The sequence below is a fragment of the Lutjanus erythropterus genome, chromosome 13 (assembly GCF_056507025.1).
Source record: "Lutjanus erythropterus isolate fLutEry1 chromosome 13, fLutEry1.hap2, whole genome shotgun sequence".
Taxonomy (NCBI): Eukaryota; Metazoa; Chordata; class Actinopteri; order Lutjaniformes; family Lutjanidae; genus Lutjanus; species Lutjanus erythropterus.
Window position 1 is genome coordinate 5,312,117 of NC_139329.1, and position 16,025 is coordinate 5,328,141.

The 16,025-nt window shown below is 40.6% G+C and overlaps 1 protein-coding gene across 1 annotated transcript; it reads left to right on the top strand.

Annotated features, from left to right (window-relative positions):
• The first annotated feature begins 1,459 nt into the window (after window positions 1-1,459).
• On the top strand, window positions 1,460-13,096 carry LOC146316056 (myosin heavy chain, fast skeletal muscle-like). Its single transcript, XM_084735147.1, has 41 exons — window positions 1,460-1,501; window positions 1,609-1,641; window positions 1,901-2,122; window positions 2,199-2,342; window positions 2,441-2,597; window positions 2,691-2,718; window positions 2,799-2,898; window positions 3,000-3,092; window positions 3,184-3,247; window positions 3,329-3,427; window positions 3,516-3,619; window positions 3,742-3,880; window positions 4,008-4,126; window positions 4,344-4,493; window positions 4,602-4,772; window positions 4,863-5,180; window positions 5,284-5,337; window positions 5,443-5,530; window positions 5,651-5,768; window positions 5,852-5,975; window positions 6,400-6,536; window positions 6,624-6,879; window positions 6,965-7,207; window positions 7,291-7,467; window positions 7,548-7,693; window positions 7,790-7,880; window positions 7,975-8,364; window positions 8,476-8,602; window positions 8,693-8,811; window positions 8,901-9,097; window positions 9,350-9,533; window positions 9,652-9,817; window positions 9,944-10,068; window positions 10,168-10,476; window positions 11,550-11,753; window positions 11,857-11,982; window positions 12,077-12,247; window positions 12,340-12,444; window positions 12,540-12,635; window positions 12,750-12,881; window positions 12,994-13,096. Exons 3-41 carry the CDS (start codon window positions 1,916-1,918, stop codon window positions 13,012-13,014), a joined length of 5,799 nt encoding a protein of 1,932 aa, XP_084591273.1. The 5' UTR covers window positions 1,460-1,501; window positions 1,609-1,641; window positions 1,901-1,915; the 3' UTR covers window positions 13,015-13,096.
• The last annotated feature ends 2,929 nt before the right edge of the window (window positions 13,097-16,025 follow it).

Here is a 16,025-nt window from a genome sequence, read left to right on the forward strand (position 1 = left end):
ACAATCAAATAAATAAATGAAATACTTAAATATAATAAGTTACAATATAATAGAAAGAGTGAGAGAGGGGGAGAGAGAAAGAGTAGCACAGAGAGAGACAGACAGAATGAGGGGTTAAGGTTATTACTGCTTTAAAAGCCCATCAGGGTAACTGAGGTTTTCACTGTATTAATAAGCACATTATAGGACTCCATCTCTTATCTGCGCCATCACACAAACATCCCAGAGCCCACAAATTAGATGTAGGTGGTTCAGGTTTTAACCAGTTGATTTTAATACATTTTAATGCTGGGGTTAGTGAAATCTGCAATAAATAATTTGCAGCTCTTCCCTCTATGCCTCCAGGTTTTATCCCTGTAAAGGCAATTCAAGGGTCTTAAGGGATGTCCATATGGAACACGTCTTTAAGCATTCGATAAGCTTCTTTCCAGAATTGTTTTAATTCAGAGCATGGTCAGAATATGTGGAGATGATTACCTATGTGCTCCACAGTTTCTTCAGCATTTGTTAGTGTGTGTTGGGCCCATCTTTTTGGCTATCTGTGGTGTTCAAAAGTATCTGACGATTACTTACTTTGAATTCTCTCCAAATGTTAGGGCTAGTTACCATCTGGGCTACAGAGTATATTTCTTTCCAGTCCTCCCATGATATCTCTTGTTGCATCTCTGCCTCCCATTTTTCTTTAATATTTATGGTTTGTAAATAGAAAAAATGCTGGTTTAAGCTAGAGATTAGAGAGATAAAGAGATAAAGTTCTTCTTGAACCAATGCTTGTCAGAGAAGAAAATTGTTTTTCTTTCTATATAAGATGAACACAGTCCACTCTCCCATTTCTATCATTTCTATCATTTTCAGAGCTATCTTGAAAGGGCACTTTGGATAATGGCTGCTGACATTGTTGGCATCTTGTGTCTCTGAGGTGTCTAATTTGGGAGTCCTAGTCTTCCTGTCATTTTGGAAAGTTGCAGAGTTTTGTGACTGATTCTTGGATGTTTTTTTTTGCCAAATGAATCTAGCAAACAAATGGTTCAATTTATCAAATGTGAATTTTGGAATCTTGAATGGAAGCATTTATAAATGAGTATGTCTGTGAAATATGTGGCTACACAGGAGATGTGCAGTGTACTCACTATTCATTTTAATGACAATCATTAACACTTTATATGCTCACCTGAGCTGTGATAACATTTATGATGGCTGCTACTGATTGTCACTTTTGTTTATCTGATGTGTTTTCATGTGTCTATGCTATGTGCTGTACCACAAATGGCCCCTCGGGCCATAAAAGTTTTCTCAGTCAAGTCCAAGCTAAGACTTACCATACTAACTGAAACCTGAAACATCAGATGTTTTTACTCGCAACACATGTTTCCCTGTCTGCCCTACCAAGTTTGGTGATACCCTATTTAACTTGGGCAATGTCAGCAAAACCCCAGTGAATATAAGGAGTCCTTGAGAAAATGACAGTGAGTGACAGAAGACCTGGGACCTCCTGCTTGTGGTAAAACCATGCTCTGTTGTGCTTTAGATCACTTAAATGTGTTCTTCATTTATGAAATAAGTTGTTATTTAAAGATGTTGAGTGAATCTGTTTTTTCTCACCAACAGGATTGGTGAACACTACTGATAGAGAGGGGTCAGGTAATGACACATTTAAGATTTGAAGTTTTCTTTAAAAGTGTGTAATACATGTGCAAAATATTTTTAATTAATTGAATGTCTGTCTACACATATCAATTAAGTCTGAGAAAAACTTAAATAACTCACATATAATGGCATACAGGCATGGTTTCAGTGTGGTTCTCTTTACTATTCAGCAAAATTTTGAGTTAAAGGGCTGTTTGATTACAAAGACTTGAAAATAGCTTAATATGTTGCTTCATTTGTAACTGTCTAACAGACATAAGCCGCCACCATGAGTACGGACGCGGAGATGGCCATCTATGGCAAAGCTGCCATTTACCTCCGTAAGCCAGAGAAGGAGAGAATTGAGGCTCAAAACAAGCCTTTTGATGCCAAGTCTGCCTGCTACGTGGTTGATGCCAAGGAGTTGTACCTGAAGGGAACAATCATCAAGAAAGACGGTGGCAAAGTCACTGTCAAAGTCCTGGACACCGAGGAGGTTGGTATCACTAAGTCAGAGTCAAATGAGAATCCAATATGAACAGTTCTCATTGTGATAAAATGTCCTGTTCCAGGAGAGGACAGTTAAAGAAGATGACGTCTCTCCAATGAACCCTCCGAAGTTCGACAAAATTGAGGACATGGCCATGATGACCCATCTCAATGAAGCCTCTGTGTTGTATAACCTCAAAGAGCGTTACGCAGCATGGATGATCTACGTAAGACAATCTGCCAAATAAGAAAAGAGAAACACTGAAATTGGCCCTACTTGTAGGAAACATAGAGTTAACTGTTGAATCTCTATGATAACTTTCAGACCTACTCTGGATTGTTCTGTGCCACCGTGAACCCCTACAAGTGGCTCCCAGTGTACGATGCTGAAGTTGTCAGTGCCTACAGAGGCAAGAAGCGTATGGAGGCTCCACCCCACATCTTCTCTGTCTCTGACAACGCTTATCAGTTCATGCTTACTGGTTAGTCATTACCAAAATAATTTAGAATTTGTTAGTAAATTAGGTTTCTGTTGCAACAAAACATAATTAATTTCTTTGTTTTTCATTTAACAGATAGGGAGAACCAGTCTGTCTTGATCACGTAAGTTACACATTTGTTGACTTTGTTTTACATAATCAAACGTCTTGATCAAATTCTAATAAGTCTATGTCTATACCTAGTGGAGAATCTGGTGCTGGAAAGACTGTGAACACCAAGCGTGTCATCCAGTACTTTGCAACAATTTCAGTTGGTGGAGACAAGAAGAAGGATTCATCAAAGGTGGGAATGAGTTACTTTATGATGATTACAATCCAGTATTACTTAAGTATGAGATAGTTTTCCTGTCATTTTCTGATATAATTTCTAAACCTGGATTGTAGGGCTCACTGGAGGATCAGATTATTGCAGCCAATCCCCTGCTGGAGGCCTATGGTAATGCCAAAACTGTGAGGAATGACAACTCTTCCCGTTTTGTAAGTATGGAGCGATTTCTACAGATTTGAGACATCTTGTTAAAACACTGCCCATGTGTAGGGATGTTAAAGATTCCTCTATTCCAAACAGGGTAAATTCATCAGAATCCATTTCGGCACAACTGGCAAACTGGCTAGTGCTGATATTGAGACCTGTAAGTAAGAATTCTCACAGTACATACAAATCATTGTAATTGAGAATTGGCCAGGATGTGACATATGAACAACATTTGTAGATCTGCTGGAGAAGTCCAGAGTGACATTCCAGCTTCCTGATGAAAGAGGCTACCACATCTTCTACCAGATGATGACCAACCACAAACCTGAGCTGATTGGTAAACACTGAATTATTGCTCAATGTTAAAGCTACATGTTTCATAGAAAACAACCCACTGATTTAATTGCCCCTTTTCTGATCTCCAGAAATGGCACTCATCTCAACCAACCCCTACGACTTCCCCATGTGCAGCATGGGTCAGATCACTGTGGCCAGCATTGATGACAAAGTTGAGCTGGAAGCCACTGATGTGAGTGATCTTTGCGTCAAATTATGATGTATTTTGTATATTAAGTGCAATATCAAAACTGCTCTTTTAAATGCATTTTCCAAAGTGATTATGTTTTGTTTGGACATCTGTTTTGAAAACAGAACGCCATTGATATCCTGGGCTTCAGTAATGAAGAGAAGATGAGCATCTACAAGATGACTGGTGCTGTGCTCCACCATGGTAACATGAAGTTCAAGCAGAAGCAGCGTGAGGAGCAGGCTGAGCCTGATGGCACAGAGGGTGAGTGTTTAATGTCAGATCAAAGTCAACAGTGCTAAAGTTGGTTATCAGACTAACTTCTGTTCATGATGAAAGATCATGGTCACATACTGTATGCATTAACTGCAAATCACTGACCTATTTTCAGATGCTGACAAGGTTGCTTACTTGCTGGGTCTGAACTCTGCGGACATGCTGAAGGCTCTGTGCTACCCCAGAGTGAAGGTCGGAAATGAGTTTGTCACCAAGGGACAGACTGTGCCACAGGTAATTAAGATATACAGGTATCAATTTTGTTTAAATTGTAGTGCTTGTATATTTACAGTAGGAAGGAAAGGAACTTCTAAGGAAAAGAATAGTGTAAGCGTTCCATTTTTGATTCTTTTGTCTCCTTTAAGTTAGAAGAAGTTTAGAAAACAAGTAATCCAACATTTTACAAAACAGTTTACTGACTTTAATCAATCACATTCTTGTTTTTAATCAGGTGCTGAACGCTGTGACTGCCCTGGCCAAGTCTATCTATGAGAGGATGTTCTTGTGGATGGTCATCCGTATCAACCAGATGTTGGACACTAAACAGCCAAGGCAGTTCTTCATTGGTGTCCTGGATATTGCTGGTTTTGAAATCTTTGATGTAAGCTTCATTTACAAAAATTCAGCAGCTAATACTTTTCATGACAGTCATAACATAAAGATTCTTACAGCTTGTAAGTCTTGATGCTGATTATATGTTCCCTCACAGTTCAACAGCATGGAGCAGCTGTGCATCAACTTCACCAATGAGAAACTGCAGCAGTTCTTCAACCACCACATGTTCGTCCTGGAGCAAGAGGAGTACAAGAAGGAGGGTATTATCTGGGAGTTCATTGACTTTGGCATGGACTTGGCTGCCTGCATTGAGCTGATTGAAAAGGTAATCATTTCATTTTATCATTCTATTTAATTGTTCTTACGTTGACTAAATGTATCACTTAATTACATACTTCTTCCCACTTCTTTTAAGCCCATGGGCATCTTCTCCATCCTTGAAGAGGAGTGCATGTTCCCCAAGGCCACAGACACATCCTTCAAGAACAAGCTGTATGACCAGCATCTTGGCAAATGCAAAGCATTTGAGAAGCCAAAGCCCGCCAAGGGCAAGGCTGAGGCCCACTTCTCCCTGGTGCACTATGCTGGTACTGTGGACTACAATATCAGTGGCTGGCTGGACAAGAACAAGGATCCACTGAATGAGTCTGTGTTGCAGCTGTACCAGAAGTCTTCAGTTAAACTGCTTGCTTATCTCTATCCCCCTGTTGTTGAGGGTATGACAGTAACTAAAGTAAATTCAAACAGATTGTAAAGCATATTTTCATGTAACTTTTATGTGTGGTTCTAACGAAACACATCCACTGAAATTATCAACAGAGGCTGGTGGTGGCAAGAAGGGAGGCAAGAAGAAGGGTGGTTCCATGCAGACTGTGTCTTCACAGTTCAGGGTAAGGTTTAACTTTGCAAACTTGAACATAAAATCCAGTATCAGTTCATACTCAACCTCACAATTGTTACATTTTATGACAAAAGTTACCATTTTGAATCCACAGGAGAACTTGGGCAAGCTGATGACTAACTTGAGGAGCACCCATCCTCACTTTGTGCGCTGCCTGATTCCCAATGAGTCAAAGACTCCAGGTACACAGAAAACATAATCATAATGAAGGTTTTGTTTTGTTGGTATTTTTTATTTAATTTTGTGCTACTTTAACAACAGACCATTTATTCAGAGGTAATTAAGAAATGTCTTTTTTACAGGTCTGATGGAGAACTTCCTGGTCATCCACCAGCTCAGGTGTAACGGTGTGCTGGAGGGTATCAGAATCTGCAGGAAAGGTTTCCCCAGCAGAATCCTCTACGGTGACTTCAAGCAGAGGTACCATTTGATATGTGAATATAATTTTGATGTAGACTATTAAAGGAAAATGGTCACACTGAACATTAACTCTCCTGTTACAGGTACAAGGTGCTGAATGCCAGCGTCATCCCTGAGGGCCAGTTTATTGATAACAAGAAGGCTTCTGAGAAGCTGCTTGGCTCAATTGATGTGGATCATGACCAGTACAGATTTGGACACACCAAGGTAAACACCCTGATTGCATTCATATGTTAATGTAATTGCCATTGAGTATATGTTTTTCAGTCCACTTTTGTCTGTCAAGTACAGGAGTGTTGTTACCCAATTTTAATAAATTTTGTGAATAATTCTGAATTAAACCATGGGCCAAAGAACAAGGATCCACAGCGCCAGCATGTGGCCATGGACGAACGTTACACTTTACAGTGTTACTCTTGAACCAAAGATTTTCTATGTGCTTTGGATTCTGAAGTAGTGATTTCCTAATAATAGAAGAAAAATAGTGAGATGATTTCTCAATAATAGAGAAATAAGGACATTTAGATGACTATGGGGGTGTGCACTCTTATTTCTTTGAAATATAATGTTTTGTATGGTATATATTTTAGAGTGCAGACATACAGTAAATTTCAATTTTTTGTTCATTCAGGTGTTCTTCAAGGCTGGTCTGCTGGGTACCCTTGAGGAGATGAGAGATGAAAAGTTGGCCTCTCTGGTCACCATGACTCAAGCTCTCTGCCGTGGTTACCTCATGAGAAAGGAGTTCGTGAAGATGATGGAGAGGAGGCATGTTGAAAACAGCTTGTTTTAAGTACACATTTTTACAAATAATGAAGAATTGCTCTGTCAATAACGGCATCCTCTTTCCTACAGAGAAGCCATCTTTACCATCCAGTACAACGTCCGCTCATTCATGAATGTCAAACACTGGCCATGGATGAAGGTGTACTACAAGATCAAGCCTCTGCTGAAGAGTGCTGAAACTGAGAAGGAGCTGGCCCAGATGAAGGAGAACTATGAGAAGATGCAAACAGACTTGGCTACTGCCCTGGCCAAGAAGAAGGAACTGGAGGAGAAGATGGTGTCTCTTCTGCAGGAGAAGAATGATCTGCAGCTGCAAGTAGCATCTGTAAGTACACAACGACAGACAGCTGTGCTTTTTCACCTTTTTCAGTGTTGATGTGCTAACACGTGTTTTTCATAATACAAACTAGGAATCAGAGAATCTGTCAGATGCTGAGGAGAGATGTGAGGGGCTCATCAAGAGCAAGATCCAGCTGGAGGCCAAACTGAAAGAGACAACTGAGAGACTGGAAGATGAAGAGGAAATCAATGCTGAACTCACTGGCAAGAAGAGAAAGCTGGAGGATGAATGCTCTGAGCTCAAGAAGGACATTGATGACCTGGAGCTTACCTTGGCCAAAGTGGAGAAGGAGAAGCATGCCACTGAGAACAAGGTTTGTAAATATCAATATATCCAACGGTTTGAGCAACATCTAATGATGACCATGTGATAACAACATATTTCTTCAAAACACAGGTGAAGAACCTGACTGAGGAGATGGCCTCTCAGGATGAGAGCATTGCTAAGCTGACCAAGGAAAAGAAAGCCCTTCAGGAGGCTCATCAGCAGACTCTTGATGACCTGCAGGCTGAGGAAGACAAAGTCAACACCTTGACCAAGGCCAAGACCAAGCTTGAGCAGCAAGTGGATGATGTAAGTATACAGTCACTTCGATTAACAAGCATCAAGATAACTCATGAATGTGATAACTAAAAGCTCATTTTCATGTTCAGCTTGAGGGTTCTCTGGAGCAAGAGAAGAAGCTGCGTATGGACCTTGAGAGAGCCAAGAGGAAGCTGGAGGGTGATCTCAAACTGGCCCAGGAATCCATCATGGATCTTGAGAATGACAAGCAGCAGTCTGATGAGAAACTGAAGAAGTAACTTTGCTTTTGAATTTGTACAGTTTTATTATTTTGAAAATTATGGTCAACTGCATGATCTCTGACTATGTACCTTATCTAATATTCTCACAGGAAGGACTTTGAAATCAGTCAGCTCCTTAGCAAGATTGAGGATGAGCAGTCACTGGGTGCTCAGCTTCAGAAGAAGATCAAGGAGCTTCAGGTGACATATTGTGTAACATGTTCCTGCAAAAGTTTTCCTATTTTGTGTTTTAAAAGTGAAGTTTGCTGACAGCCAACTCATCTACATTCAACAGGCCCGTATTGAGGAGCTGGAGGAGGAGATTGAAGCTGAACGTGCTGCTCGTGCCAAGGTTGAGAAGCAGAGAGCTGACCTCTCCAGGGAACTTGAGGAGATTAGTGAGAGGCTGGAGGAGGCCGGTGGAGCCACTGCTGCTCAGATTGAGATGAACAAGAAGCGTGAGGCTGAGTTCCAGAAGCTCCGTCGTGACCTTGAAGAGTCCACTCTGCAGCATGAAGCCACTGCTGCTGCTCTTCGCAAGAAGCAGGCTGACAGCGTTGCTGAGCTGGGAGAGCAGATCGACAACCTCCAGCGTGTCAAGCAGAAGCTGGAGAAGGAAAAGAGTGAATACAAGATGGAGATTGATGACCTCTCCAGCAACATGGAGGCTGTTGCCAAAGCAAAGGTACACAATACATAAACTTATACTTTAATACCCAAATTAATATCTTAAATAAGGCAATTAATATGACTCATGACATCTGATCACTGATCTGATCTCTCTTTTCCTAATTAGGGAAACCTTGAAAAGATGTGCCGTACTCTTGAGGACCAACTGAGTGAACTGAAGACCAAGAATGACGAAAATGTCCGTCAAAACAATGACCTGGGTGCACAGAAAGCACGTCTCATGACAGAAAATGGTATGTTCAGATTATCAATGAATAATCTGTTCTGCATGATTGAGAAACGTAAAACATAAATTAACGTATCATGACATCTTTTCACACAAGGTGAGTTCGGCCGTGTAATTGAGGAGAAAGAAGCTCTTGTCTCCCAGCTGACCAGAGGCAAACAGGCCTTCACACAGCAGATTGAGGAGCTGAAGAGACAGATTGAGGAGGAGGTTAAGGTAAGAAAACATGAACCGTGCACTGGAACTGGAACTTTATAGGTGTTAGTTAAACATTTTTTCATACTGAACATTATTTCTTATGCCAGGCCAAGAATGCTCTTGCCCATGGACTGCAATCAGCCCGCCACGACTGTGATCTGCTGAGGGAGCAGTTTGAGGAGGAGCAGGAGGCCAAGGCTGAGCTGCAGCGTGGAATGTCCAAGGCCAACAGTGAGGTGGCTCAGTGGAGAACTAAGTATGAGACTGATGCTATCCAGCGTACTGAGGAGCTTGAGGAAGCCAAGTGAGTACATTTTCAAAAATTCATTGGCCAGAAGGCTAGCATTATGGGATAGCTCAGCTGGTGTGAATATCAAAACTTACATTTAAACAAATTTACTTTTGATTTTTTTTTAGATTTATTTGTTTTAGATTGCAGCAACACCCCATGCCCCAGATATGCTCATCTAGATGATTAAATACATAATACGTTCTCATATGAACAAAAGATTTGGGGGAAAAAAAAGTAAGAGACAAATCATACTTTTTCAAACAGGAAAAAGCTGGCTCAGCGCCTTCAGGAGGCTGAGGAGCAGATTGAGGCAGTCAATTCCAAGTGTGCATCTCTTGAGAAAACCAAACAGAGGCTCCAGAGTGAGGTGGAGGACCTCATGATTGATGTGGAGAGAGCCAATGGGCTGGCTGCTAACCTGGACAAGAAGCAGAGGAACTTTGACAAGGTAACAACATTTATTTTGTGCAACCATAACCTAAAATCAAAGAAAACTAAAGTGATTTGTCATTGTATTGAATAATAAGTAGAATTATACAGTAAACTGTATAAATTGTGTAATTCAGGTCTTGGCAGAGTGGAAACAGAAGTATGAGGAGGGTCAGGCTGAGCTTGAAGGAGCTCAGAAGGAGGCTCGTTCTCTTGGCACTGAGCTGTTCAAGATGAAGAACTCTTATGAGGAGGCTCTGGATCACTTGGAGACCATGAAGCGTGAAAACAAGAACCTCCAACGTGAGTTCTGACCTCATTATGCAACACTTTATAAATTTCATTTAACCTATGTATGTCTTAGAATAACGTTTTTATAGTCAACGCTTCAAGTCTTTAACATTAAAAAACACATGAATCTCTCTGCAGAGGAGATCTCAGATCTGACTGAACAGATCGGTGAGACTGGCAAGAGCATCCATGAGCTGGAGAAGGCCAAGAAGCAGGTGGAGACAGAGAAGTCTGAGATCCAGACAGCTCTTGAAGAGGCTGAGGTACATTTCTTCTGGGGAGATCTTTTGTAAAATAATTCACAAATGTTTTATGTAAAGTTTGAAGGCAGAGCTGAATATTTGTTTCTTTCATTTTATTAGGGAACTCTGGAACATGAGGAGTCCAAGATCCTTCGTGTCCAGCTGGAGCTCAACCAGATTAAGGGTGAGGTGGACAGAAAGCTGGCAGAGAAAGATGAGGAGATGGAGCAGATCAAGAGGAACAGCCAGAGGGTGATTGACTCCATGCAGAGCACTCTGGATTCTGAGGTCAGGAGCAGGAACGATGCCCTGAGAATCAAGAAGAAGATGGAGGGAGACCTGAATGAGATGGAGATTCAGTTGAGCCATGCCAATCGCCAGGCTTCTGAGTCCCAGAAGCAGCTGAGGAATGTGCAGGCACAGCTGAAGGTATTGTAAAATATAGACCCCTATGTTCTACCCGGCGCAAAAGCAGCATACAGTGCAGCTGTCATTGCTATTTTCTCACCAAGGCAGTTGTCATTTGCAAAAGTACTTGCATCAGTCTGTGTGCTAATAGGTGTTGGTCTTCAAATCACGTGTGAGCAGGTGCAGTGTTAGCGCATTGCAATCTTCCGGCAGCTAAAAGCAACTGCACCTCTTTAGTCAAAGGTGCAGTATTTTCCTGCCATTTAAAGGGCGCATTATTCAGACAGTAACGTGCATTATTTCATCTATTTCCTCTGTCCACTCAAGTTTATAATTGAAGTTTTTAGTTTTGCTGTTGAAATATTAACAATATTTCCAGCAGTGAAATTACTGCATGCTTGGAAACATGACTGAAAGCCTCTCTAATCACTGAACCATCCCTTGAATTATGCTGAGCAGCACAAGCTTTCTAGGTGATTTCTTTGTGTTGTACTGATGTATGATTGTTTTTCTTTTTTTCGATTTACTTTACTGATCAGAGGCTGCTTTCAGTCATCAATGTAATAATGTTTGATGCATACAGTAATTTCACAGTAGTTATGCTGTGCAATACGCACAGTGAGATGCTATTGAAACCTATTTTACAAACCTGCAACCCATCTGCTAATCATTCTGTTAATTTTCCACAGATTAATTGTAGTATCTGCATCATTAAAAGTGGGTCATTTCAGCATCTCCTTTTGCGTGCCACATCCACGCTTTAATTGGCAATGCACCAGAGGCAGACACACCTAGCTGTTAAAGGGAATAGGAGATGTCATTCTGACTAGTTTCATTTAATGTTATGTTCAAAACACATCAGTGATAAATTAAGAGACTAAATACAACCCCTTTGCACCTTTTGCCTTACTCTGCATTATGCAGTATTTAAATAGCAAAGTGGCTAGAAATGCCTAAATGCCCTTGCACCATGCACTTCAGAACACATGCCATAGATTGTCTAAATAGGGCCCACTGGGTTGTCCCACAGACTATGATCAGTGGACCCACACTTTGTTATTCATGTGATTATTTTTTTGATATTCTTTCACCAGGATGCTCAACTGCATCTTGATGATGCTGTTAGAGCCCAGGATGACCTCAAGGAACAAGCTGCTATGGTGGATCGCAGAAACGGTCTCATGGTGGCTGAAATTGAGGAACTTAGAGCTGCTCTGGAACAGACAGAGAGAAGCCGCAAAATCGCTGAGCAGGAACTGGTGGATGCCAGTGAGCGTGTTGGACTTCTGCACTCTCAGGTGAACAAGCACAATCTCTCTTCAATAAGTCAAAAAGTTTTTAAATAAGATGTGGAAATCAGGCATTTGATGACGCAAGTGACTTAATCATTTTACCTTTTAGAACACAAGCCTTATGAACACCAAGAAGAAGCTTGAGACTGACCTGGTCCAGATCCAGAGTGAAGTGGATGACACAGTTCAGGAAGCAAGAAATGCAGAGGAGAAGGCCAAGAAGGCCATCACTGATGTAGGTTTAACTTTCATTTGCTCTGATTCTCACTCCAACTAAAATGTGTTTTTCCATGATATTTGTAAGTAAAATTTTATGATGCATCCTCTAGGCTGCTATGATGGCTGAGGAGCTGAAGAAGGAGCAGGATACTAGCGCTCACCTGGAGAGAATGAAGAAGAACCTGGAGGTTGCTGTTAAGGACCTGCAGCACCGCCTGGATGAGGCTGAGAACCTGGCCATGAAGGGTGGCAAGAAGCAGCTCCAGAAGCTTGAGTCTAGGGTAAGACAATTCTGTTATGATTTCCAGTCAAACAAGTGTAATAAAATATGTAAAACATACTGATTCTAAATACCTTTTCTGATTTTCTGAAGGTGCGTGAGCTGGAGGGAGAGGTTGAGGCTGAGCAGAGACGTGGAGCAGATGCTGTTAAGGGTGTGCGCAAATATGAGAGGAGAGTGAAGGAGCTCACCTACCAGGTACAACTGCGTGAATAATTTACATGTGCAGTACAAATCAATCTTCCATTTTTACCATTCAAAATATTCAAACATGCAAATATTTTCTATTACAGACTGAGGAGGACAAGAAAAATGTCACCAGGCTGCAGGATCTGGTAGACAAGTTGCAGCTCAAAGTGAAGGCCTACAAGAGGCAGGCTGAGGAAGCGGTAAGAACAAAACATTTATTTTAAACAATAAGAGCTTGATATCATTTCATCATTATTTTACGTATAGTAGACTATCAGGCCTTTCTAAACATTTATCTTTCTCTTGTATTACAGGAGGAGCAGGCCAACGGTCACCTGTCCAAGTGCAGGAAGCTCCAGCATGAGCTGGAGGAGGCTGAGGAGCGTGCTGACATTGCAGAGTCCCAGGTCAACAAAATGAGAGCAAAGAGCCGCGACTCTGGCAAGGTAAATATGTATTTTTGTTTAATTTCAAATCAAAATCAATTTCAAATGCAATTCAAATGTTCTCTGATAAAAAGTTAACATGATCAAAACTAATTTTGTGTTGTGTTTTTAGGGAAAAGAGGCAGCAGAGTAAATCACACTGGCTGGTTACATGTTTCTAATCATATAATATGATGTGAAATATGTATAAAAATAAATTTTTTTACTTGCATAAATTGCTGTCTGTCTGCTTTTTCATCTTATTGTGTAACCCAAGACATTCAGACTGGGATAATTGCCAGAAATCAAATTTGCATAAGAAGTGATATGCAACACAGCTGCCGAGCTTTATCAGCACAAGTCCAAAAATTGGAATGAAATTGGTGGCTTCAGCTGTGTTTCTCAATTGGGAAGACTAGTATCCCAGCAGATATGTTGGAGAACTGCAGGGGATACCTCATACTTTTTTTCATCCTGGTTTTAAAAAATCACATTGTGATTATGGCAATATTATAATATCACAAATTCCTATCATGATAATGACAATATTATGGTGGATGAGTTACAGTGGATATAAAAAGTCTACACACCCCTGTTAAAATGCCAGGTTTTTGTGATCACACCCTCTTATAACTGGGGATGTGGCTGTGGTCAGAATTAACCAATCACATTCAAACTCCCGTTAAATAGGAGTCAGTACACACCTGCCATCATTTTAAGTGCCCCTGATTAACCCCAAATAAAGTTCAGCTGTTCTAATAGGCATGTCCTGACATTTTCTTAGTCACATCTTACAGCAAAAGTCGTGGTTCTCAGAGAGCTTCCAAAGCATCAGAGGGATCTCATTGTTAAAAGGTATCAGTCAGGAGAAAGGTACAAAAGAATGTTCAAGGAATTAAATATGTCATGGAACACAGAGAAGACAGTCATCATGAAGTAGAGAAAATATGGTGTAACAGTGACCTTACCAAGAACTGGACGTCCTTCCAACATTGATGAAATTTCTGGCAAGTACTGGATGTGTAGTACATGTGACAACAATCTCCCGTATTCTTCATATGTCTGGGCTATGGGGTAGGGTGGCAAGACAGAAACCTTTTCTTAGGAAGACAAACATCCAAGCCTGGCTACATTTTGCAAAACACATTTGAAGTGTCCCAAAAGCATGTGGGAAAATGTGTTATGGTCTGATGAAACCAAGGTTGAACTTTTCGGCCATAATTCCAAAAGGTATGTTTGGTGCTGTATGTTCCAAATACCAGTCAATGTTGGCATAAAACCTTCAGGCTTCGACCCAAAGCATACAATAATGCATATGTTAAAGTTTTGGAATGGCCCAGCCAAAGCCCAGACCTGAATCCAATTGAAAGTCTGTGGGGTGATCTGAGAGGGCTGTGCACAGGAAATGCCCTCGCAATCTGTCAGATTTGGAGTGTTTTTGCAAAGAGAGTGGGCAAATATTGCCATGTCAAGATGTGCCATGCTGATAGACTCCTACCCAAGAAGACTGAGTTCTGTAATAAAAGCAAAAGGTGCTTCAACAAAGTATTAGTTTAAGGGTGTGCATATTTATGCAATCAGATTATTGTAAGTTTTTTATTTTTTATTTTACCCCCTAAAAGATTTGTTTGTTTTTCAATTGAGTTGTACAGGTTATAGGTCACACTAAAGTTGGTAAAAGTTCTGAAATGATTTATCTTAGTGTCATTTTTTTACATCACAAAAACCTGGCATTTTAACAGGGGTGTGTAGACTTTTTATATCCACAAAAGATTGGATGTACACTAAACCAGGGTAAAATGCAAAAAGACTGTAACAGCAAAAGAGATCAATACAACAAACTGATTTCACCACCCCAAGCAGAAGCACTCGGCACAAGGAGAGCCAAAAATCCTGCAAGGAGAACTCAACAGCTGTTGTGAGTTCTAAACCAACAATATTTTTCAGTATATTTTCATATATTACATCACCCACCCCTAAAGCATTTATTCTAAAATAATTATATTATAATAATTTTGGTAATAAAGTAAATGTAAATTTGATTAAACCACATTTTATATTCAGTACTCCTGTTTTCAATGTGATAGTTAACTGCAGAAAACTGTCCTAAAATTTTGCAGAAGAAGCAAGCAAAAACCTAATCACGTTCACTGTGAGTGGGAAACTAGTTCTGGTACTGAATGACAGACAAAAATCAAGAACATTGTGGTTGAAATATGGCAGTAATACACCTGAAACATGGAGACAGAGGTGAAAAACAAAGCCAAAACAAAGCCAACAAAATGCTGTCAGTATATATGCTGTAGTGGTAGTTATATCCACTTCATTTATATAGCCATTTTTTTCTTCCAAAAATAATTTGCGCTGGTCAGGAAGTACTTGGAAGAAAATGTATTTCAAAGAGGGTACATGAATGAAAAATGTTAGAGAACCCTTCCTGTGACTAATACACCAGCAGTGTCTGACGCACACTGAAACAGCCCCACCCCACCCATGTTTTTTGTGAAACTGCCAGCGTTCAGTGCAATAAGGATTAATTGAGAGTTGCACTGCATTGTGAGTTGCACTATTGAGTTTTAGCATTACCAAAGTTTCAGTACCATAACAATGTTAAAATTGTCTCAATCTTTTATCCTCATGGAGGTCACTTCCTTATTTAGGTGCAGAAAAGTTTTAACATTTGCATATTTGTGGGCACAGCCAAGCACAAATGCTCAAGTGTTTTCACAAGTTTTACCTCTTTAAGTGGTAAAAAAGCAGAGTGTGTCTGTAGCCTCATTGACAAGGAGTGGAGAGAATTCATTAATGAGGAGGTGTGGTAGCCAAGACCTCATTGGAAAGTTAAGTCGGTGTACAGGAGCGGAAGTTGCTGCAGAAGGAGACCATCTGCAGAGGAACAAGAAGATGTTCCAGTAAGCGGATGGTGACTTGAATAGAAAAGTGGTTGGATAGATGAAGTGGGGTGACAGACACATTTGTTGTGGAGTGATAAAAATCAAGTCATGGGTACTGCCTGTTTTATGTGTGGGAGGAATGGAGACCTGTTTGAGGTCAAATGATGACAGCAGTGACAGGATGTCAGCTGCTTGGGTTGTGTCTGTATGATTATTCATGTCTGCCTTGACAGTCGGCGATGTGTTGTAGTCATGGATGGCTGTAGCATAT

Bases quoted from the DNA above. Each gene is read 5' to 3' on its own strand.
- LOC146316056 (XM_084735147.1), top strand. From the start codon at position 1,916: ATGAGTACGGACGCGGAGATGGCCATCTATGGCAAAGCTGCCATTTAC. The intron at 8,603-8,692 runs GTATGTTCAGAT...TTTTCACACAAG, and splicing joins ACGTCTCATGACAGAAAATG to GTGAGTTCGGCCGTGTAATT. The intron at 9,098-9,349 runs GTGAGTACATTT...TTTTTCAAACAG, and splicing joins GAGGAGCTTGAGGAAGCCAA to GAAAAAGCTGGCTCAGCGCC.